A 23,174-nucleotide genomic window follows, 5' to 3' on the forward strand; every position below is an offset into this window, starting at 1 on the left:
GATAGATAGATAGATAGATAGATAGATAGATAGATAGATAGATAGATAGATAGATAGATAGATAGATAGATAGATAGATAGATAGATAGATAGATAGATAGATAGATAGACATAGATAGATAGATGATAGATAGATAGATAGATAGATAGATAGATAGATGATAGATAGATGATAGATAGATGATAGATAGATGATAGATAGATGATAGACAGACATAGATAGATAGATGATAGATATAGATAGATAGATGATAGATAGATGATAGACAGACATAGATAGATAGATGATAGATAGATAGATAGATAGATAGATGATAGATAGATGATAGACAGACATAGATAGATAGATGATAGATAGATAGATAGATGATAGATAGATGATAGATAGATAGATAGATGATAGATAGACATAGATAGATAGATGATAGACATAGATAGATAGATGATAGATAGATGATAGACAGACATAGATAGATAGATGATAGACATAGATAGACAGATGATAGATAGATGATAGACAGACATAGATAGATAGATGATAGATAGATAGATAGATAGATAGATAGATGATAGATAGATAGATAGATAGATAGATGATAGATAGATGATAGACAGACATAGATAGATAGATGATAGATAGATAGATGATAGATAGATGATAGATAGATGATAGATAGATAGATAGATAGATAGATAGATAGATAGATAGATGATAGATAGATGATAGATAGATGATAGACAGACATAGATAGATAGATGATAGATAGATAGATAGATAGATAGATAGATGATAGATGATAGATGACAGACGACAGACAGACAGATGGACAGAGTTTAAAATAACAACATCACATACATAAAATCAATACAGATCCAATACAGGCACCAACTGGGATAAAGATCTTCATTGAGAAGGCTTGCTGTAAGAGAGATTTTAAGCAGATGCCAAAAAAGGCATCAGAGAAGGTGCCTGTCTGATATATGCAGCGGGAAGGATATCTTGCTAATTTGCTTTGCTCTATTTCAGGAATAATGTAGAAAATGAGGGGTTCCATCTTTTCTAAACTGCTGTTTGTTGTTACAAGACACATGTCAGGCTGTGGCTCTGTGCCAGATCAGAAGCTTGATGTGCATAAGGTCCTGGGTATAATCTCAGTTCACGAGATCTAGGGAGCAAAGCTGGGTATCAATTGAACCCCAAGAGAAGCACTGCTGGTGATAGCAAGAGAATCCAACTTGGCACAGTCAATTCATGGTCTGACTCCACAAACAGCAGTATAAAGTGCTACGTAGAGCTCATATCTTTGTGACAGAGGACATGGTTGGCATGTAGAAGACCCCAGATTCTTTAATTTTAAAGAATCATAGAGTTGGAAGGGGTTTCTATAGCCATCGAGTCCAACCCCCTGCTCAGTGTAGGAATCCAACTGAAAGCATACCCGACAGGTGGCTGTCCGGCTGCCTCTTGAATGCCTCCAGTGTTGGAGAGCCCACCACCTCCCTAGGTCAATGGTTTCCTTGTTGCGCCGCTCTAACAATAAGGAAGTTTTTCCTAATGTTCAGCTGAAATCTGGCTTCCTGGAACTTGAGCCCATTATTCCATGCCCTGCCCTCTGGGTACAATTAGATAACTCAACTGATTTACATAAATAGTCACATAAATCGCATTATCATGACTTGATTCTACCTCATTTATTTCAGTGGAAAGAAAACACAATGCAAATGGGTGGTGGTTGTCATGGCCCCGTCAGAGGACTCATCAGACGAGGATGACTCGGGAGTAACAGCAGCAGACCCAGAAGCAGCAGACGCAGAAGGAGAAATGGAGGAAACTCCTGAGAACCCAGCTCCTTCTCCCCCTCAGCTGCAGAGCACCCCAGACACAGCTGAAGCCCTTCAGCCAGACGCAGACAGTGAACAGGATACTCCCCCCTCACCTGCAGAACGTAGACAACAGAAGGTCAGGCAGAAGAGGGGCAGGCCTGTCCACTTAAGGCCAAAACGCTGAGGGCTCACACCTGCTGACAAACCTGCTCCTTAAAAGTCAAACCTTGGCTTCAGCTTGTTGCTGACTACAACGTCAGGCGTGACCACTGTGTGTCTTCCTATCCCCCGAACCTTGACTTGGACTGATCTCTAGGCAAACTAGACCCGGACCTTCACTGATGTCTCTTCTGGATTTCTGGCTTGGCACGTAAGCTTTGAACGGCCTCTGCCCTTATCTTGCTTCCTCCTTCCTAGCCTGGCAGATTTATAGCCAAGCTGCCGGCTAGGACTTATGGCCTGGCAATTACCAAGGAATCTCCAGCCCTGCCTGCACTCCCACCGACATTACTGTCTCAGTGAAGAGCTGACAGTGGTAGAAGGGAAACAATCAAGTATGTATCATGTGTAGACTTAAAAGCAGCCACCACAGCTAATACAGATCATATTCACTGGACTGGTTTCCACTCCAGACACAGGACGAATAAGTGAACAATTTTCACTCCTGTTACTTTCAACAGAATTCTTCAACATCCCCAGATACCAGCCTGCCTTGCGCCAGTTAAGCTAGACTGTTGCCCTCCGATGCAGTAGAGGGCGCTGTCTCATTGCCAATGTAGAAGTCTGATTCAGCTGCTAGTCCAGCCAGCTCCAGTGCATGGAATGAGGGGGTGGGAGCGGTGGTGTCTGCCAAAGTGAAAGACATTTTGTGGCCTGAGGTTAAGAGTTCAGAGAGCTGATGCCAGTTAAAATAGTCTACATTGGGTGACATTTGCCAGTGATTTGGCTTGGTATAAGGAAGCTTCGCATTTTCATTTGCGCATAAAATTGGGAAGAGAAGGGCACAATGCTCCATGGCAGAGCACACAATATGGGAGAGGGCATAGTAGAGCCAGTCTGGTGTAGTGCTTAGAGTGTCAGACTTGAAGCTGGGAGACCCAGGTTCAAATCCCTGCTCAGCCATGAACCTCACTGGGTGATTTTGGGCCAGTCACTGTCTCTCAGCTTAACCTACCTCACAGGGTTGTTGTGAGGATAAAATCAGGAGGGGGACAACTGTCTGTATGCCACCTTGAGCTCCTTGGAGGAAAGATGGAATGATGATGACGATGATAACAATGATGATGATGATAATGATGATAGTTTCATGCCAAAGGTTTGAGGTTTCAGTATCTAGCATCTCCGGGTAGTGTGGAAAACACTTCTGTTTGAGTCCCTGGGGAGCCTCTGTCAGAATACTGAGCTAGAGAGATGAAAGGTCTGACTGTGTATAAGGCACTTTCCTTTATTCCTATTAAATCTGTCTTTAGCTCACAACCATGAGGACTAGAAACTGACTTTATTTTAAGAGGAAGCATTATAACTAAGACCATGAGCACACTAGTTACCTATAGCAAAGCTTCTCCATTGGCCGTACCCAGAGGGGAAAAGGATTGATCTGCTGATCAGTTGCTTAATCTCTTTGAATTTATTTTTCTTTTTCTTTTAAAAAATGCACTCAAGATGATCCCACCAGGCTTTACAGTAAGGGGTGGGGTCTGACTAACACAATGTCCTCCCATATGCAGAAAAAAGAGGTAGAGTAAGAGTTGCTGTACCCTCTGTGGGAGAGAACCTGTCTTACATGTAGAAGGTCTGAGGTTAAATCTCTGGTATCTCCAGGTAGAGTTGGGAAATATTCCCTGCTTGAAACCCTAGGGAGTCACTGTCAGTCCGTGTAGACAATACTGCACTGGATGGACTCAGTAGAATGAGCCAATGGATTGACTCAGTAGAAGGCAGCTTCCCATTAAAATCAGCTCTTAATTCAGAGTGAATGGTGGTTTTTATGAGGCTAAGTAGCTCAATATGCTGGAGGCCCCATGCTCAGTGGTTGGCCCCTCCACGTAGCGCTGGGAGAGGCCCATCTCTGAAACTCTAGAGAGCTACTCCCAGTTTGTGCAGAGAAGGGCTGGGGAGCCTTTGGCCCTCTGGAAGTTGTTGAACTGCAACTCCTATCAGACCTACCCAACATGGCCAATACCCAAGGCTGATTGGTGACAGTGGGGAGGCTTCCCACCCTTGGGGTAGACACTCTCCAAGAACTCTAAGACATTAGTAAGACAGTACTTACTTTTGCAGAAGCCATGCTGGTTTTTCAACAAGGCTTGTCCTTCTATATGCTTGATCTTTCATATTGCTTTAATAGCATTTGACACCAATATCCCTGGGCCAGGGTTTAAGTTAACCAGCCTGTAATTTCCTGGACCCCCCTCCCTCCCCCACACTGATCCCCTTTCAAAGCTCCATATTACATTGACTACTTTCCAGTCTCTTGGTACACAGAAGGGGCAAATGAGATGTGTTTGTGATATATCTTTATTTCTGAGATATAAACATGTTTAATAGATTTAGGGGTACACTGAAGGCAAATATCAAGTGCTGAGTACAGAAAGCAAGTGTTCAGTTTTATGTACTCTGTGTTGATTGGTTCTACATTTAATACAAATCTGTTATCTGCACTAAAGTCACAATTTCAAAACAATCTCATAAACCAAGGGATACATTTAAATATAATTATTTGATATACATTCAAAACAAACCAGATAGGTTTAGACCAGGAGTTCCCAAATTGTCGTCTGTGGACCACCAGTGGTCCACAAGCTTCTTTCAGATGCATTGCAGCATGTCTGTGAAGAATATGATTTCTAGGGATTCAATGAAACACCATGTAAGAAATCAGCATCTGCTACAATGCATTACAATTGCCACATTTATTAAGTGGTCTGCCAAGACTCTCAGCAATTTTGAAGTCGTCCTTGGCAGAAAAAAAGTTTGGGAACCACTGCTTCAGACCTTTAGTCCATGCATCGTAACGTGTTTGGGCATATCCAGTTTACACTGCTCAAATGTCTTCCATAGTGAATCTTTCTTAGCCAGAAGTGTTTCATTGCAACAGTCTTCTGCAGCCTCAACTCAACAAGTCTAAACAAACTTCAGGATGAATCCACGGCCAGGGATTATACACTCTTGATTGAGCTTTATGTTGATTATACGGACTTCATGTACTCCTTAAAAACAAAGCAGCTTCCCATGTGCAAACCAAGGGTTTTAGCTGACAAAGCCATCGAGTAGACCCTTTGAAACCAAGGTGCCTACGTTAGCCACGGCCATTCATTTCAATGGGTCTATTTTGGATATGAGTAACGTTGAGTGTATTCTTATAACACGGGGATGGAGAATATGTGGCCCTCCAGATGATGATGATGATGATGGACTCCAATATGGTCAAAGTTGGTGGAGTTGGTGCATCTGGAGGGCTACAGCAGTGGAGGCTGGTCTGTAAGGGGTGAATGAGGTTCTGCCCTACCAACCTCAGTCTGTCTTCTTACTTACAACCAGTCAGAGGGTGGCTGTCCCTTGTTGTTGTCTCTAGCTCCACTTACTATCGATCTCCCTGCCTTCTGCCCCACCAGTTTCAATGGGCACCAGCTACAGGTTCCCTGCCCCTAATATAGCATGTGTATGTGTGTGCGTGTGAGTGAGTGTGTAAGTGTGTGAGTGTGTGAGTGAGGGTATGGGATGAGTGCACTCCCCAAAACAATATGACAATCAAAACAGCCATTCTTTGAAATCCACACTTACTTGAATTTTGCAGTGCAGGTCTGCAGCCAAGCAATGTTTACAAAAATGCATACATTACAGGAAAGTGTGCATAAAAATAAATATATGAGTGAAAATAACATGCAAGTAAGTAAGTAAAATATTTGTTTTGGTCAAAGACCAGCAGATACAAATAACATGCAAAAAATGCATTAAGCGAGACGTGGCTTGCAAAATAATGTGTACATTAGTCAAAACTACCTACAAAATATGTCTATTAGGAGGGATTCTCACTAAAATGCTGGGGAATGTTCGTGAGGATTCTTTTAAAAAAATCAAGAATTGCTGCAGAATAGATATATGTGTGTGTCTGTAAGTATGTGTATTTCATCTCTTTCTGCGTCTTTTCAATGTCGGTCAGCTTCCTTCTCATTTTAGCTCCAAAAACGAACATCTTAACGTTGCAATCCCTTCCGGGGCAGCCTGGTTTCTGGATTCATCTTGCAACGTTTCACAATTTTTCCCCCTCCCTCCTTCCATCACCTCCCTTTATGACTTCATTTTGCTGAGCCTCGGATGATTCCCAGATAGAAATGGGAATAACAGCCAGAGTTAGGGCGGAGGCTGAGTGGTGGTTTTGATTTTGTTTTCCCCAAGCTTCCTTCTATAGAAAGGATTTCAAACCACTTTGCAAACCCTTTAATTAGTCACATAGGTACTTTTCCCCTCTCTTGCGCATGCAAAATGTTATCATTTTTAATAGAATAATTCTTGGATTCTACCCCCACCAATGAACGGCAATATAGATTATTTGAGGGGGGCATATCCACTTAAGACATTTTGTACCTATCTTCAAATCACCCCAAGCAATTCATTGCGATGGCATCTAAAGGCATTTGATTCAAATTAAAATAGAGTTAGGAAACTCTCCTGGATTTTTTTTTAACTAGGCCTGTGATGTAAACAGGTCTTAGTCCAGTGGTTTTAGTGGGCTGTTAATGACTTTTCCCCATGTGATGTTTGACAGCGTCTGAGGGTGGAACTGAGCATTACAAGAATTACGGAATCCTGTTTTCGAAAACAACCACATGTGAGTTCCCTCGCCTCCTCCCTAGCTGCTGACACAACTGACCCTGTCGGAAACATCTGTTCATGCAGAGCGGAGGCTGAGCATGTATGACTGGCCCATTGGGTCTTTGGGCGAGGGACCATAGGTTTGAGCAAGGAGGTTCCCTGAGTCAAATTTCAGATCAGGAGTAGCCACCTTGCTGCCCACCAGATGTTCCTGTATTCCCGCTAGGGAAGGGGAGGAATTCAATCCCGCTCACATTTAAAGCCAAATTTACAGAATTAGCATTTTCCAAAACTATGTGAGAACCAAAACTGGGCTGTCCTTCGAAATCTGCACGGATCCAAATTCTGCGATGCAGATCTCCAGCCATCATATTAGGGGACAGTGGACACAAAGTGAATCTATCAGTGAACATAACACATGAACGTGCTTTATATTTGGATAAATGGCTTGCAGAAATGTGTGCGTTAGTCAAAATTGCCTCTTTTTTTCCTTGTTAGGAGACCTGCACTAAAATGCTCAAGAATTTTCATGAGGATTTTTAAAAAAAAAAAAAAAAAACAAATCGCCGCAGAAATGGGGAGGACCGAAGTTAAGATCAGATGAACGAGAGAACTGAAATTTACAGATCACACCATCCCTAATTCCTACTTCCGCCATGCCAAGATTGCAATCATCTTCTTGCCCTTGGGAATTATGGGAAGCTGCCTTATGCAGAGTCAGGTCATCGGTCTACCTAGCTCAGTGCTGTCTACACTGACCGGCAGCAGCTTTCCAGGGTTTCAGGAAGGGGTCTTTCTCAGCTCTGTCTGGAGATCCCATTGGGGATTGAACCCATGGCATGTGGCATGAAAAGCATGGTCTCCAAGCCTAAGCTACGGCCCTTCCCCTAAAAAGAAATCAAGATTCTAGTCCTTATGGTTCTGAATAAAGGACTGGTTCAAAGCGGAAAAGAGGAAGCAGCATACTGAGTCCACCTAGCTCCATGTTTGTCTACACTGACTGGCAGTGGCTCTCCAGGATTTCGGACAGGAGCCTTTCCTGGCCTTACTTGGAGATGCTGAGGACTGAACCTTGAACCTCCTGCGTGCAATTATGATTTTTTTTACTTATTTAACAGAATTTATATACTGCTTGATTATAAAAACAAAACAAACCCCACACACTTCAAAGTGGTTAACAAGAACACTACAAAATTGTCACTACAACGGTTAAAAACAAGTAATTAAAACATTTTTTTTAAAAAAATAAGCACACAATTCAAACAGCAGTAAACCAAAAAGAGATTAAAAACCCGTCAACGTCCATGTGTGTCTGGAAAGGCTTACCCAAACAGAAATGTTTTAAGCAGGTTCTGAAAAGAATATTGAGAAGCCGCTTGCCTAACGTCAAATGCAGGAAGTTCCAAAGTGTCGGTGCTGCCCCGCTAAAAGAACCACTTATTGCAAGGGTGAAATGAGTATTCTCATTTGCGGAGCTCTGCAAATAGAGAATATTGCTCACTATATGCTGGTCTGTGAGTTGCCATTATCTCCTAGAAAGAAAGTGATTGTTCCTCTGTTAAAAAACAGTGTCCGGCAGAACATTCTCTGAGAAAATATTCATCCTGCTCCAGGATAACGATCCGCGTAATACCAGGCAAGTGGCTTTGCTTGCTACCACAGCCAAGAAGATCAGAGCAAAGTTCCCAAGGTCTGTCTCCACCAATTGTAAAGGCGATGGTTTCATTTAGCTTACCTTGGTTTCAAACTTTTTTGTAATAACCTACGGTTTATATGAATAAAATTAGAGTAATGGTGTATTGTGTGGCGCCTGTAACAGCGTGGGGCCTGTCTGAAACCTTGGAAAGCCGCTGCCAGTCAGTGTAGACAATACTGAGCTAGATGGGCCCCTGAACTGACTCGGCAAAAGGCAGCCTCCTAAGCACCTGGAGTCCATTTAGCATCAACAGGATAGGGCTCTTCATATGTCTGAAGGGGTGTTGAAAGGCCATCTGTTAGGGATGGTACAGTTGCGAGGTTCCTCCTATTCCCTGCTCTCACTTACCTGTTAAGAGCTGTTACAAGCTAGCCCGATGTGAATAACGATTTGCCTGAGAAATAATCTGGTGTTGACACTCCCACTCAGACATATGTCTTAGATCCAGTTCAGATAGATGCCACCAAGTTGGTTCAACTTGCAGGGCTCTCTCCAAGGGTGGGGATGCCCTGTTGTCCTATTTACTAGGAATTTTTTGAAGCCATGGGAATTTTACCAAGGGCTAATGACAATTACAAGCAGGGTGGAGTTAAACGAGAGAGAGAGAAAGAGAGAGAGAGAGAAAGAGAGATAACAACATGTAAGGATGCTGAACAACTCACAGCTCATAATAAGCCAAAAAAAATCTATGTCCAATTAATTGGGGCAATGTGGAGATTATAGATCAAATACAAGTTGGGAAATAATTAAACCCTACAGTGGAAAGAGCTACGCCTCATATCCTGTGGCCTGCCCCCAAAAATCGTATAAAAGGCAGCGGTGCTTCACAGCATCTTCAGCAACAACTCTCAAGCGCATCTCTTCATTCCAGCATTCCATCGAACAAGGTAAGAGCAACTTCCTTGAGAGTCTCTCTCTCCCTCTCTCCCTCTCTCTCTCTCCATGGTCAGAAGCACCATGCCTCTGAATCCCAGAATCGCTTCCCAGAAGCATCAGCTTGGTCACTGTTTAGAACAGGATGCTGGACTAGATGGGCCATTCGCCTGATCCAGCAGCCAGGCTCTTCTGAGGTTCTCGTGGAACTTCCTGGGCCAGAGGCAGTCTACCTTTGACTGGGGACCAAATGCTAGTCATTGACAGGTGACAGTGTGTCCAGAGCAGGGCAACTAGGGTGGTGAGGGGGTCTCCTGATAGCTGGAGGCCTCCCACTCTTGGCTGTGTGGAATGAGATACCCACCAGAGCTTGGGGAAGGTGTGTGTGTGTGTGCTGAAAAATTCTCCCTTCGCTAGGGATGCCTCCAAATTCCAGTTTCTGGGAATCATAAGGAGGGAGTGTTCAGATCCTGCTTGTGAGCTTCCCAAAGGCATCTGACTAGCCTGATCCTGGACCAGATGGGCCTTTGGCCTGGTCCTGCAGAACTCTTCTGATCTTCTTAAGTTGCCACTGAATGTTGCTTGAAGTGAAATCCTAAGAGGAACTTGGATGTTCCTGACTGGGTGAAAGCCTACAAGGAGTAATGAGAGAAGAGAGGAAGAAAAGCAAATTGATTAGACCAGAAAAAAAATTCTTGAGGATGTCCCTACACTAAAGATAGAGAACCTGTTGCTCTCCAGATGTAGTTGGCCCTCCAGTTCCCATCAGCCCCATCCTACCTGGCCAATGACCATGGATGATGGGAGAGAGTCCAACAACATCTCGAGGACCACAGGCTCCCCATTCCTGCAGTACAACAATAAGTCAAGCAAGGGCTCTTCCCTCAATGGTAGTAGAGGAAATCATTTGCATGTAGAAGGTCCCAGGCTAAATCCTCCAAGTTCAAAGGAATCTCACCTAGCACAGCCGAATCCTTGGAGAGATGCAGTCAATGAGAATAGATGATGCTGAGATAGAGAGATGATCTCACTCAATATCTCAGCTTCTCCATATTCAGAGGGACTATGGCAGTGAACACCAATTGCTGAACGAGAGGGCCACATCAGGATGGGCTGTTGCCTTCCTGCCCTGCTTTGTGGGCCTCCTAGAGACCTCTGATTGGCCACATTGAGAAACAGGAAGTTGCATTTAATAGGCCAGGTGCAAAACTGGTTGTTACTTGCAACATCCTGCCAAATACAGGCCAGCTAAAAATGGACTTAGGAAGCTGTGTTTTACTGACTCAAAGCTTTGGTCTATCTACACTGTCAGGCAACAGTACTCCAAAGCTTTAGGCAGGAATCTTTTCCCAACCCTACAAGGAAATTCCAGAGAATGGACTTCAATAGGCAAACATATACCATATCGCTGATTTACGGGTCTTTTCCTGATGTGGTAAAATGGTTGCTGATGGCTTTCTGTATACTTTTTCCAGGTGATAACAGTTTTTTTAAAAAAAGTCTGAAATCAGGCACAGAATTGGGTTTAAAATGTTAAAATGGCTACCTAAATCCAGCCATTAATGGTGTGTCCAAAAGTCAAGGAAGGGGTGTGTGTGTGTTGGGGGAGAACGAGAGCACAGAATGCAACTCAGAAGACACGTTTCAAGAATGGTTTAGATGAACAAAAAATAAACTGCTTTCTCCCAAAATTACTTCTGGTCTAGTGAGAAGATTGGCCTTGAAAGTGTGTGTGTGTTTGAGAGAGAGTGAGAGAGTTAATTTGCTCCTGCATTTATGTCTTGATAGAAACTTTAGCCTCTCTCAGCAGCCACGCCTAGTACAAAGGCACAGGGATTCTATAGCACCCTGTTGTTTTACATCAGTTAAGAATTTTGCCCTTGAGGTCTCACAATTAAGATTGTGCATGCTTGCTCATTAACAAGCCTGGCTCACCTCCTAGCTTTCGAAATGAAAGATCGTTCCTTTGATGATTAAAATAATAATTGAAAAAGCCCTTGTTTACTGCCAGAGATAAAATCGCCAAGTGGAGATAAAGTGCCATAAATATGGGATGCCATTTTCAGGAGCGGATAACATAATAATTACCTTGGTGGACCAGATGAAAGATCTGTTCCAGCATTTTGTTTCTAACAGGGGACAGCTAGCTAGCTGTCTGGCAAGCTAGTTTTCTACCTGCGTGCAGAAACTTATTTTGCATGAAGTAGCATCCTGTTGTCTAAATCTAGCATTCTTGCTTTTCACTGGGGTACATTACCTAGGTACCTTGCAGTGCAGCTCAAAAGCAGGGGGTTGTAATATTTTAGTTGTTCTACACCATGCTCTCCCTGAAAAGCTACCTTTCTACATGTGTGGTGTAGGTCAGGCTGAGAAAAATAGCCCAAATGTCCATCAGCTAGCTTCAGTTTGAACTGAATAACTCAATGAGTGAACTACCATTCAGTAGCAGATGTGTAAAGGGGGGTCGACTGAACGTAAGGTTGGAAAAATGAGGCACGAAGAGAAACTGTTTTCCGATGCACAGATTTCCTTGTCTCTTCTGAATTAATGGAATGTTCCCCCTCTTTATATGTTTTGTCCTCAGGTTCGCCTCCATCATCCCAACATGTCTTGCTACCCTCAGTCTTGTGTCCCAACCTGCACCATCCCCTATTCTAGGGCCACATATCCCCTTGGACAGTGTGGCACTGGTGGGAGCTTCGGCGGTGGCTTCGGCGGTGGCTTCGGCGGTGGCTTCGGCGGCGGCTTCGGCGGCAGCAGCGGCGCCTTAGTTGGTGGCGGCGGTGTATCATCTACCAGTCTCGGCCTCATCCCTGGAGTCACACCATCATGCATCAGCCAGGTCCCATCATCGGAAGTGGTGGTCCAGCCACCTCCATTTGTGTTGACCATCCCAGGGCCCATCCTGTCTGCCAGCTGCGATCCCGTGGCTGTAGGAGGCTATTCACCATGCGCTAATGGAGGCTACGGTTACGGGTCTTCTGGCTACGGGTCTTCTGGCTACGGGTCTTGTAGCTATGGATCTTCCCGCTATGGACTGGGGGGCTCTGGAGGGTACAGTGGGGGTAGCAAATACAGTTGTAGTTCAAGGCGTAGTCAAAGCGTCTGTGGCAATCCCTGCTAAGCTCGCATCGATTGTCCACAGGATCTGGGGCGACCTGGGAAACCGGCTACCAATGACACCAATGCACTACAACCAAGCTTGACGTCCTGGTTTTCAGAAATGCTAAGCTCTTGCAGTTTCAGACGGAAGCAGCAAGTTGCTCAGTGCCTCTGAAAATCTAAACCAGGCTCTATCTTTCACATTGCACTTTTTCCTGAAATATGTGTTGTTGTTTGTGGTATTTATTTTCCATGCCCTTTGCATAATTCACTTGCTTTTTGGTGTTTGATGCAGGGAACTTTCACCAAAGAAAGACAGGACAGGACATAATTCACCCCTCACTGGTGGATTGTGCTAGTTGTGTTATGAAACTGTATTCTATGCTGTTGGAAACAAACATATTTCTCCTGTATAGCTTCTCATCTCATTTCATTAAAGCTTTTGTTGCATCGCACTCTTTGTCTTGGGATGTTTTCTCCTTCCTCTGGGAAAAAAAAGAAACAAAGAAGATGACCCATTGTCATTTGAAAGATCCATGTGAACTCCAAGGGTTGGTCCCACCTAGAATAAATTGCAGTAGTCAAGGTCTTGAGGGAATGAGCTGGTGGTATCAGGAGGTAAATGAGGTTGAAAGCTGAGCCTAATGAAGACTCTCTGGGTTCTTCAAGCACTGTGGTGATGTTCGACATTCTATAATTGGCAGGCAGCATAATAACTCTCCATTGGCCAGATCTGGTATACATATGAAAAAGGCTCCTGCAGTCAAGGGCTGAAGATGGCAGAAGGTTCTGATTTGTTGATCAGGCAAGGGGAGAAGAAGGGAGATGGCCCCTAGTATTTGTTTATACCAAGCCTGGACAACCCAGTACTGTGTGACTGTACTGTCAGCCTATGAAAAAGTTCATGTTCCACATTCCTATCTCCATGTTTGCCTGAAGAGGACTCTGGGTTCCATTTTTCTCCTTCCTTTATTCCCATGTCCTAATCCCTGAACCTGTTACACACTATCTTGCCAGATCATTTAATCCCACAGCTGACTTTCAAGAAATACAGTCTAATCCTCTCAAACATCATGTTCCTCCAGCCCACATGCGCTGTTCTTGCAGCCCACACCTTTAATTTGCTCAGCAGCTTCCCAGAAGCAATGGAGGCACCTTGCCTGGAGCAGAAGGTGCACATTACGTTGCCGGTTTTAGGGTCTACATCTCAGTAGTTACATGCTGCATTCAACAAGTATGTGCACCTCTGTACAGACATAGCTGAGCTGTACACTTGCCTGGTATTCTCACATTCAACGAGTGTACAATCTGTGTACCTCTGTGCACAAGTCATTGGGCTGTACACTCATCTGTTATTCACATGTAACATTCAATGAGTGTACACTCTGTTTACCTCTGTGCACAGCTGGACACAGCAGCATTCACATGCAGCATTCAACTAATGTACAGTCTGTGTGCCTTTGTACACAAGTTGTTAGGCTGTACACTCATCTGTTATTCAAAAGGAGTGTTCGACGAGTGTACAATCTGTGTACCACTGTACACAAGTAGTTGAGCTATACACTTGTATGTTATTCATATGCAACATTCAACTAGTGTACACCTTTGTACACAAGTTGTTAGGCTGTACACTCATCTGTTATTCAAAAGGAGTGTTCGACGAGTGTACAATCTGTGTACCACTGTACACAAGTAGTTGAGCTATACACTTGTATGTTATTCATATGCAACATTCAACTAGTGTACACCTTTGTACACAAGTTGTTAGGCTGTACACTCATCTGTTATTCAAAAGGAGTGTTCGACGAGTGTACAATCTGTGTACCACTGTACACAAGTAGTTGAGCTATACACTTGTATGTTATTCATATGCAACATTCAACTAGTGTACACCTTTGTACACAAGTTGTTAGGCTGTACACTCATCTGTTATTCAAAAGGAGTGTTCGACGAGTGTACAATCTGTGTACCACTGTACACAAGTAGTTGAGCTATACACTTGTATGTTATTCATATGCAACATTCAACTAGTGTACACCTTTGTACACAAGTTGTTAGGCTGTACACTCATCTGTTATTCAAAAGGAGTGTTCGACGAGTGTACAATCTGTGTACCACTGTACACAAGTAGTTGAGCTATACACTTGTATGTTATTCATATGCAACATTCAACTAGTGTACACCTTTGTACACAAGTTGTTAGGCTGTACACTCATCTGTTATTCAAAAGGAGTGTTCGACGAGTGTACAATCTGTGTACCACTGTACACAAGTAGTTGAGCTATACACTTGTATGTTATTCATATGCAACATTCAACTAGTGTACACCTTTGTACACAAGTTGTTAGGCTGTACACTCATCTGTTATTCAAAAGGAGTGTTCGACGAGTGTACAATCTGTGTACCACTGTACACAAGTAGTTGAGCTATACACTTGTATGTTATTCATATGCAACATTCAACTAGTGTACACCTTTGTACACAAGTTGTTAGGCTGTACACTCATCTGTTATTCAAAAGGAGTGTTCGACGAGTGTACAATCTGTATACCACTGTACACAAGTAGTTGAGCTATACACTTGTATGTTATTCATATGCAACATTCAACTAGTGTACACCTTTGTACACAAGTTGTTAGGCTGTACACTCATCTGTTATTCAAAAGGAGTGTTCGACGAGTGTACAATCTGTGTACCACTGTACACAAGTAGTTGAGCTATACACTTGTATGTTATTCATATGCAACATTCAACTAGTGTACACCTTTGTACACAAGTTGTTAGGCTGTACACTCATCTGTTATTCAAAAGGAGTGTTCGACGAGTGTACAATCTGTGTACCACTGTACACAAGTAGTTGAGCTATACACTTGTATGTTATTCATATGCAACATTCAACTAGTGTACACCTTTGTACACAAGTTGTTAGGCTGTACACTCATCTGTTATTCAAAAGGAGTGTTCGACGAGTGTACAATCTGTGTACCACTGTACACAAGTAGTTGAGCTATACACTTGTATGTTATTCATATGCAACATTCAACTAGTGTACACCTTTGTACACAAGTTGTTAGGCTGTACACTCATCTGTTATTCAAAAGGAGTGTTCGACGAGTGTACAATCTGTGTACCACTGTACACAAGTAGTTGAGCTATACACTTGTATGTTATTCATATGCAACATTCAACTAGTGTACACCTTTGTACACAAGTTGTTAGGCTGTACACTCATCTGTTATTCAAAAGGAGTGTTCGACGAGTGTACAATCTGTGTACCACTGTACACAAGTAGTTGAGCTATACACTTGTATGTTATTCATATGCAACATTCAACTAGTGTACACCTTTGTACACAAGTTGTTAGGCTGTACACTCATCTGTTATTCAAAAGGAGTGTTCGACGAGTGTACAATCTGTATACCACTGTACACAAGTAGTTGAGCTATACACTTGTATGTTATTCATATGCAACATTCAACTAGTGTACACCTTTGTACACAAGTTGTTAGGCTGTACACTCATCTGTTATTCACATGTAACGTTCAACGAGTGTACAATCCATGTACCTCTGTACACAAGTAGTTGGGCTGTACACTTGTATGTTACTCACATAAGATATTCAACAGGTATAAAATCCTTCAGTACACAATTAGTTGAGCTTTTCAAATCAAGAAGTGTAGACTGTTTCACACAAACACTTCCATATGTGTGGACACAGCTTGCACCTGTATTCAGTGTAATGTGTGGACAAGCCTTACATTAGAACTATGTGCCAGCTTCTAGAATTCAGAGACAGGACTTCAACACGTAGAGGGCACTGCTGTTTAATCAGACTGAGTCCACATTCACACCATACATTTATTCCACTATTATTCCACTTTAAATAGTCATCGCTTCCTCCAAAGGATCCTGGGATGGGCAGTTTGTCAAGGATGCTGAGAGTTGTTGGAAGATCCCTATTCCCCTGATAGAGCTCCAATTCCCAGAATTCTCTGGGAAGAGGGACTGACTCTGAAACCATGCGAGGAACCACAGCTCTGCAAAATACTGCCGTTGTCAATAAGAGAGGTGGAATGGAATGGAAGCAATGGAACCCTGAACAAAAAAAGCCCTACCCTACCCCGTGTTGATGCAGAAAATCCTTTGCATGGCTAATTGCCACTGACGTGGTAGGTCATTCAGCCCACAGCCCTTTATTGTCAACTGCTGTCAACACAAAGGACACGATGCTTTATAAACAGTGGCGTCTGGTGCCCATTGGGACTGGTCGGACAGAAAGCAGGAAGCCCAAACTGTAGCCAGAGCTAGAGCCAAGGACTGGCAGGGCCAACACATTCTAGGTCTGCCCCCGGCTGGCTTTTACAAGAGGCAACACTGAAAGGAAGGAGGAAGAGGAAGATGACAGGCGTGGCCACCCCCTGGACTGGTTGTAAGTAAGAAGGCAGGGGTGCAGACTGAGGGTGGTGGGGGCAGTGCCCCATTAGCGCTTAATGAACCAGCCTCCACTGTTCATAAACACTAGTCCTACTCAGAACAGATCTGCTGAAGTTAAGAAACATGAGGAATGTAGGTTCATTAATTTCAACGGCTCTGCTCTGTTAGCTGGAAGTGACCACATGAGGGCATTATTTCCAAACATTCTCCTGACCCATCCACTTGTGTTTCTCTCTCTCTCTCCCTTTTGCCTCTAAAATACTAGGTTGCACCCACAGGGGCGGCACCAGATGGTGGCCAGGTTGGGTCCTGGCTAAGGGGCCCCATGGCCCAAAGGTGCCCCTGAAGGGCCCCCTTCTCAGGGTGGGAGGGTGGCCCTTGTGTTCCACGATCTGTGGGAGCATCAGGTCCTGCAATCCGACCCTGCTGTGGATCACAGAGAGGGAGTTCCCAGGGTCCCCCCCCAACACAGACAGTGCAGGCTTCAATAAGCCAACACATATGCCCCAGCTATCCCTCCCATCAGCTACCTCTCCATCATGCTGTCTTTGTATGCCTGATAGTGCCCAAGATGTCGGTGGGGCCTTCCCTAAGGGACTGACAACCGCATCATCATCTTGGTTGATGGCAGGCACGAGCACTGTGCTCACATGTCATTCACACAACACAAGAGGTAGGTGGGGTGTGCTGGCAGGCTTATTAGTCCCACATCACCTGTATGGGGAGTGTTTGGCTATGGCGGTGTGGGCCTGGGGCAGGCTGGTGCTCAAGAGCCTAGTCATGCCTGGCTCGGGCCCTGTGCACCCATCTTTGTTCCATTTGGCTATCACTCCCCATGAAGCCATTGTAATGAGGGCTTGCCTGCTTGACCATAGGCCACTAGAATTTGGGGTGATACAGACATAAGTTCATATTTCCCGTAGAACAATGAGACCCATTGCATGTGCGGTGCATTTATGAACTCCATTGTGGGTTGCTTTGGCCCAAGGAAGCCAGTGTGGTGCAGTGGTTAGAGTGTTGGACTCTAACACAACCTGGGAGAACAGAGTTCAAATCCTCACTCATCCATGAGGCTCACTGGGTGTGATCACAGCCTAAGTTACCTCTCAGGGTCATTGTGGGGATTAAATGAAGAGGGGAAGAACTATGTGTGCCACCTTGAACTCCTCGGAGGGGAAAAAAAGGTGGGATATAAATGCAATCACTCACTCACTCAGTCAATCAATCAATAAGGCTGCTGGGCATATTCCCATGAATGGTGGCAGAAGTCAGTTGTGATGATGGGGTGGACCAGACACCTGATTTCCTGTGTTGTTGTTTTTCCACCTTTGCCTCCTAGTCATCCCTGTTTTCCCTTCTTGAACCTCATTCACTCTTGTTGTGGTCATCCCCAACTAGGTCTAGTTCATGCTTCAGACTGCCCCCCTACACAAACCGATTAGGGAAGGGGCTGTAGAACATCTATTTTGCATGCAGAAGATCCCAGGTTCAAATCCCTGGCATGGTTTTTTATTGGCTTTGGTTTGGATTGGTTCCAAAGAATTGCTTTTGCTTCTCTTTCGCTCAGCTTGCCCCGAAGCCCCCATCAGACACCCACCAACCCTCCACTGATCCCCAAGCCTCTTTCCTTTCCACCACATTTTCATTTGGCCAGGAAATGACTAGCCAGTCAGTGAAGTTCTTCAAAGTACTGGCCCTAAATGGCTTGGGACCCAAGTACTGCCTTCTGTATCTACAGACCAAGGCCATCAAGTCGGCAATTTTGACAAAAAAAAAGTGGAGCAACCAGTTGCAAAACATTTCAACATTGAGGGTCACAGCCTGTTGGACTTTTCTATAACAACTATAGAGATGCCAACAGATCCAGCAGCATTGACTAAAAGGGAGAACTGTTGGATATACTCTCTGGACACATTGGCACCACATGGCCTGAACCTGGAGGACAGTACCACCACTACTTAGCTTCTGCAAATGAAGCCCCTCTGAGCATTCCATCCTCAAAGCTCTATAACTGCCACCTTGGTAGCAGCATTTGTATGTTAGCAGCTGATGAAGGCGGAAGCTGAAACGTTTTGTTAATATAATAAAAACTTCTGTTTGGTTAATCACAGTTACATTTATATATATATATATTAGGTGATTAATGGAATCCTTATAGGGATCCAGAGCAACCTTGAGTGAAGTTCTGTTTGTTGCTTTCAAAACTGTCTTATATATATATATATATATATATACAGATACTGATACAAAGCAAATCTTGGGGTCCATGCACACCTCTAGTTATTTAGAATCAGGGCACCCAAAGCATTCTCAATTTAGTATGATGATGGGATATGTTTAAGTGAGTATATAATGTGCAACTGCACATGCTCAGAGGATTTGTTTGTTAATCAGAGTTGGAAAGCTATTTTTATTGTTAGAGCAAAACTGCAGAAACAGTTATAAAGCAAAGGATGGAAGTGAGACTGAGGGAAATCTGCTGGTACCCCAGATAGTGCATACATTTTTCCACAGGAACAGAGACATGATTGATAAGGAACCAAAGTTTTTTTTTGGGGGGGCAACATTTTTTTAAAAAGTCCAGGAGTGATTACTGTGACTCTTGAAAAGCTTTAACCAAAAATGAGGGGGGGAGTTAAAGGACACATGTTCCAATCATAAAACACAGCTGAATGATAACAGTGATCAGGAGCAAGTGACACACTCTGTTCTGATCCTCTGCTTCTAACAAGTGCAAGCAAGCTGTACAAAGGTATTACAGCAAGGGTAGCTAACACTGAGTTTGGGGACGTGATACACACACCAGATATTTTTCTCTGCCCCCCCCAAATTCCACCAATTTGGCAGTGACAGAAAAAAAATGTTTTCAAGTAGGCACAGCACTGGGTGATAACCCCCCATCTCAGTTGATCTGCAGGGATCAGCTGAAGGGAGTGATGGTGGTTATATACCTGTGTGAGGTGTGTGTGTAACATCTCAGACGTTTCTTGTTTGTTGTTATGTGCCTTCGAGTCGATTACGACTTATGGTGACCCTATGAATCAGCGACTTCCAAGAGCATCTGTCATGAACCACCCTGTTCAGATCTTGTAAGGTAGCTACCCCTTATCATATGATAAAATAGCATAAAGCAAGAGACAAAGACCTGGGTTTGGTTGTCACTGGTGCTGAGCACCTTGAACTCCAGCTAGAATTCCAGGTATGCAGAATATCTGGAACACTATAGATTCAGGCATAGATTCTTCTCACTCTTGACAGTTCCTGGTCATTCTGGTTGCCATGGGTGAGCTTAGGTTCAGCAAGGTATCCATAGACTATTTGTCTACATTTCAGTGCATAAATGCCTCCACACCCAAGCAATTCTTCAGAGGAACTGACTCCATGGCCTTATACAACAGCACATGGTGTGTAGCCTCCTACTGACAAGGGCTCAAAGCTGGCAGCCAGGATGCGTCTGGGAATGCGCAGCACCACTTGAGGACATCTGATCACCACTTCTGGTAGTATTTGCCTGATGTAAGAACAGACAACTCGCTCCATAATTTCAGAGACTCTATTAATTGAAGTTAATAGACTTTACTAATTCAAGTTCATTAATATTAATGCTAAAATTGACATACATTAGAAAAGGGGGAAAATGGACAAGTAGATAGGTTTGTAGAATGGTGGACTTTATTTGTCATGTTTTGGAACAACAAGATTCAAGATAATATTTACCCATATTATTTAAATGCATTACTATAAAGAAATAGGAAAACTACATGAAAAGGGAAATAATGTAAGTTTTATAAACCTTTGTATATTGCACACAATGTGCATATTTTTTTCCTCCTTTTACTCATTGATTGTACCTTCTTAGTACTTAGAACATTATGGAAAAGTATGTCTATTTTATTAACTATATATAAATAAAACTCTAAAAAAAGAGTTCATTAATTTCAATGGGACCCAATGACATTAATGGACCTAAGTTAGTCATGTCTGTTTAACTTCAATAGTTCTACTCTTAGTAGCACTAAACTTGGCTATGACCCAATAGATTTAAAAAGCAACAAAGCAGACAAGAATTACAAGGAAGAGGACATGGATGTGCCCTAAAAGGCTGAAATGTTTTTCATGAGGACTACTGTGTTTGTTTGCTTTTAACAGGGACCTAACAGGTTCCCTTGGCATTGACATCAGCCCTCATTTCTTGTTGGGAAGCTCAATGCTGGCCCAAGACATTTTGCAGTCGAGATGGCGGCCCCCATCCCACCTACAGAAGGTGACTGTACTGACAGTGGAACTTTGCTGCAGCTGTGATGGGACAGTGTCCTCCACTACAGCAAGGAGCAGGAAGAATGCTTGGGTGGTGGTGGTGAAGGGAAGGACTTGTAGCAAACACAGCTTTGACCTCTGAACCCTCATCATGGCTTCTTGCTCTAGAATCAACCGCCTTGCATGGGTGACTCTTTCTGCCTAATGATAGGGGCAGTTGTGTTAGTTTTTTTTTTTTAGCTTGTTTTGTTTGTCCTGAATCTCTCACCACTCAGCTTCAATATATGGCCAATATATGAGTTCTAGTGTTAGCTCTGTCATGCTTAAGATACTTCCCTTTGAGGCAGTGTGCCAGTTGTCAGTTCAGCTTTTGGTCAATGGTAAAATGTGTTTTCTGCCCCCTGAACAAAGCCATGGAAGTTCACTCTACAGCAAACATTCAATTTTTCAATAGAACATGCGGAAAAGTTAAATCCCCAGCCCAAATGACAAGAGAAGATATATACTTCTTGGTGCAGGCTCCAGAGTTCTGGAGATATGCACAAGATTAGAGAGGATAACTGAAATCTCCTATCTGTGTTAAGAGCACAAATTGTCGATCTTGTTCAAGGAAAGCACAAATTAAATCAGGGATGGAGAACCTGAGGCTCTCTAGGTGTGGCAGGACTCTCAGCCCCAGACAGCATGGCCAATGGTAAGGGATGATGGAGGCTGAAGCTCAACATCTGCAGGGCCACAGGGAAGATCCATAGCTCAGTGGCAAAGCATCTGTTTTGCATGCAGAAAGTTCCAGTTTCAATCCCTGGCACCTCCAGATAGGACTGGAAGAAAGACCCCTGCTGGAACCCTGGACAGCTTCTGCCAGTCAGTGTGAACATGATCAAGCTAGATCAGGAGTGGGGAACGTTTGGCCCTCCAGATGTTGCTGAAGCTCCCATCAGCCCCAACAAGCATGGCCAATGGCCAGAGATGATGGGGGCTGTAGTCGAGCAACAACTGGAGGGCTAAAGGCTGAACACACCTGAGCCAGATGGACCAGTGGTCTAACTCTGTATAAGTCAGCTTCCTAACTTTTGGAGGGCGACAGGATGCCTAGCCCTGAATGAAATGGTTTGACCCTCAATGAACAGAACAAAGAACTAGAGTTTCTGGAACATATCCTAGCAGTGAACAGATTGAATGGGACTTACCCGGTTCTTAGGAGGGCTGAAATGAAGTTGGAGAGAGCTCAGAGATGTTTCTAAATATGTTGTGAGGGACAGTAACTTTTATAGCCTTCTAGAGGAAGATTAACAGGTGTAGACCTATCATTTGCCTGGGGATTTAATTAATCTACACCCTGTGCTTTGTTTTTATCTGCATCTTAATTAATTGCATGTTACAATTTATTATGTGCTATGGATTTACTTATTATTTCGCCATCTTTGCCCTTTTTCATTCCACCCTAACCTCTTTTTCCCCACTTTCATGATTTATGTCTTGGTTTTTAAACTTCCCAAAGCATGAATGCTTCCATAAAAGGGATGCATCCTTCCTGCCTTTGTGGCAAAGGATGCAAGTCAAACAGGCTATTCAGCCCACATCTTCTGGGAACAAAACCCCACATCCCCATCCCAGTTTGTTGTTCATATTATTTTTCCATGGGATCAGAAATTAAATTGCATTCCTGGGAAACTCAAGACAAACATCTTATTTGTCAACCCATAAATAGAGGCCTGCTGGATCAGATCAAAGGGCTGTCTTATCCAACATCTTGTTTCTCACAATGGCCAACCAGATGTCCATGGGGAGCTCCCAAGCGGCATCTGAGCGCAACCACACTCTCCACCCTTCTGAACCCCAGCAACTGGTATCCAATGGCATACCGCCTCTGACACTGGAGGTAACACCTAGCCATTGTGGCTAGTAGCCACTGACGGCCTTCTCCTCCATTAATTTCTCTAATCCCCTTTTAAAGTCGTCCATGTTGCTGGGCATCACCTCATCTTGTGGGAGCAAGTTCTATATTTTATTTTAACTACACACTGTGTGTTGATGGTTAAATAATTTTATTTCAGTCAACCGACCACAATGCAATATAAAAATATTAACATAAGAGTACTTGGTGACAGAGCTACGGGGGACTCGAGTGTGGTAGACTATATTATTACCCATAAGGCCCTGAAAACTCTGGG

At 43.6% G+C, this 23,174-nt stretch overlaps 1 protein-coding gene and 1 long non-coding RNA gene across 2 annotated transcripts; one reads left to right on the top strand and one right to left on the bottom strand.

Annotated features, from left to right (window-relative positions):
* Positions 1 to 4,323: 4,323 nt before the first annotated feature.
* Positions 4,324 to 22,252, bottom strand: LOC133374748 (uncharacterized). Its single transcript, XR_009759964.1, has 2 exons — positions 22,191 to 22,252; positions 4,324 to 9,840 (listed from the first exon to the last, which is right to left on the bottom strand). It is a non-coding gene; the product is annotated as an uncharacterized LOC133374748 (long non-coding RNA).
* LOC133374747 (keratin, type II cytoskeletal 3-like) lies at positions 9,115 to 12,765 on the top strand. The gene is made up of 2 exons (XM_061605943.1): positions 9,115 to 9,222; positions 11,793 to 12,765. Exon 2 carries the CDS (start codon positions 11,814 to 11,816, stop codon positions 12,330 to 12,332), a length of 519 nt encoding a protein of 172 aa, XP_061461927.1. The 5' UTR covers positions 9,115 to 9,222; positions 11,793 to 11,813; the 3' UTR covers positions 12,333 to 12,765.
* Positions 22,253 to 23,174: the final 922 nt, after the last annotated feature.

Source organism: Rhineura floridana, chromosome 22, assembly GCF_030035675.1.
Source record: "Rhineura floridana isolate rRhiFlo1 chromosome 22, rRhiFlo1.hap2, whole genome shotgun sequence".
Taxonomy (NCBI): domain Eukaryota; kingdom Metazoa; phylum Chordata; class Lepidosauria; order Squamata; family Rhineuridae; genus Rhineura; species Rhineura floridana.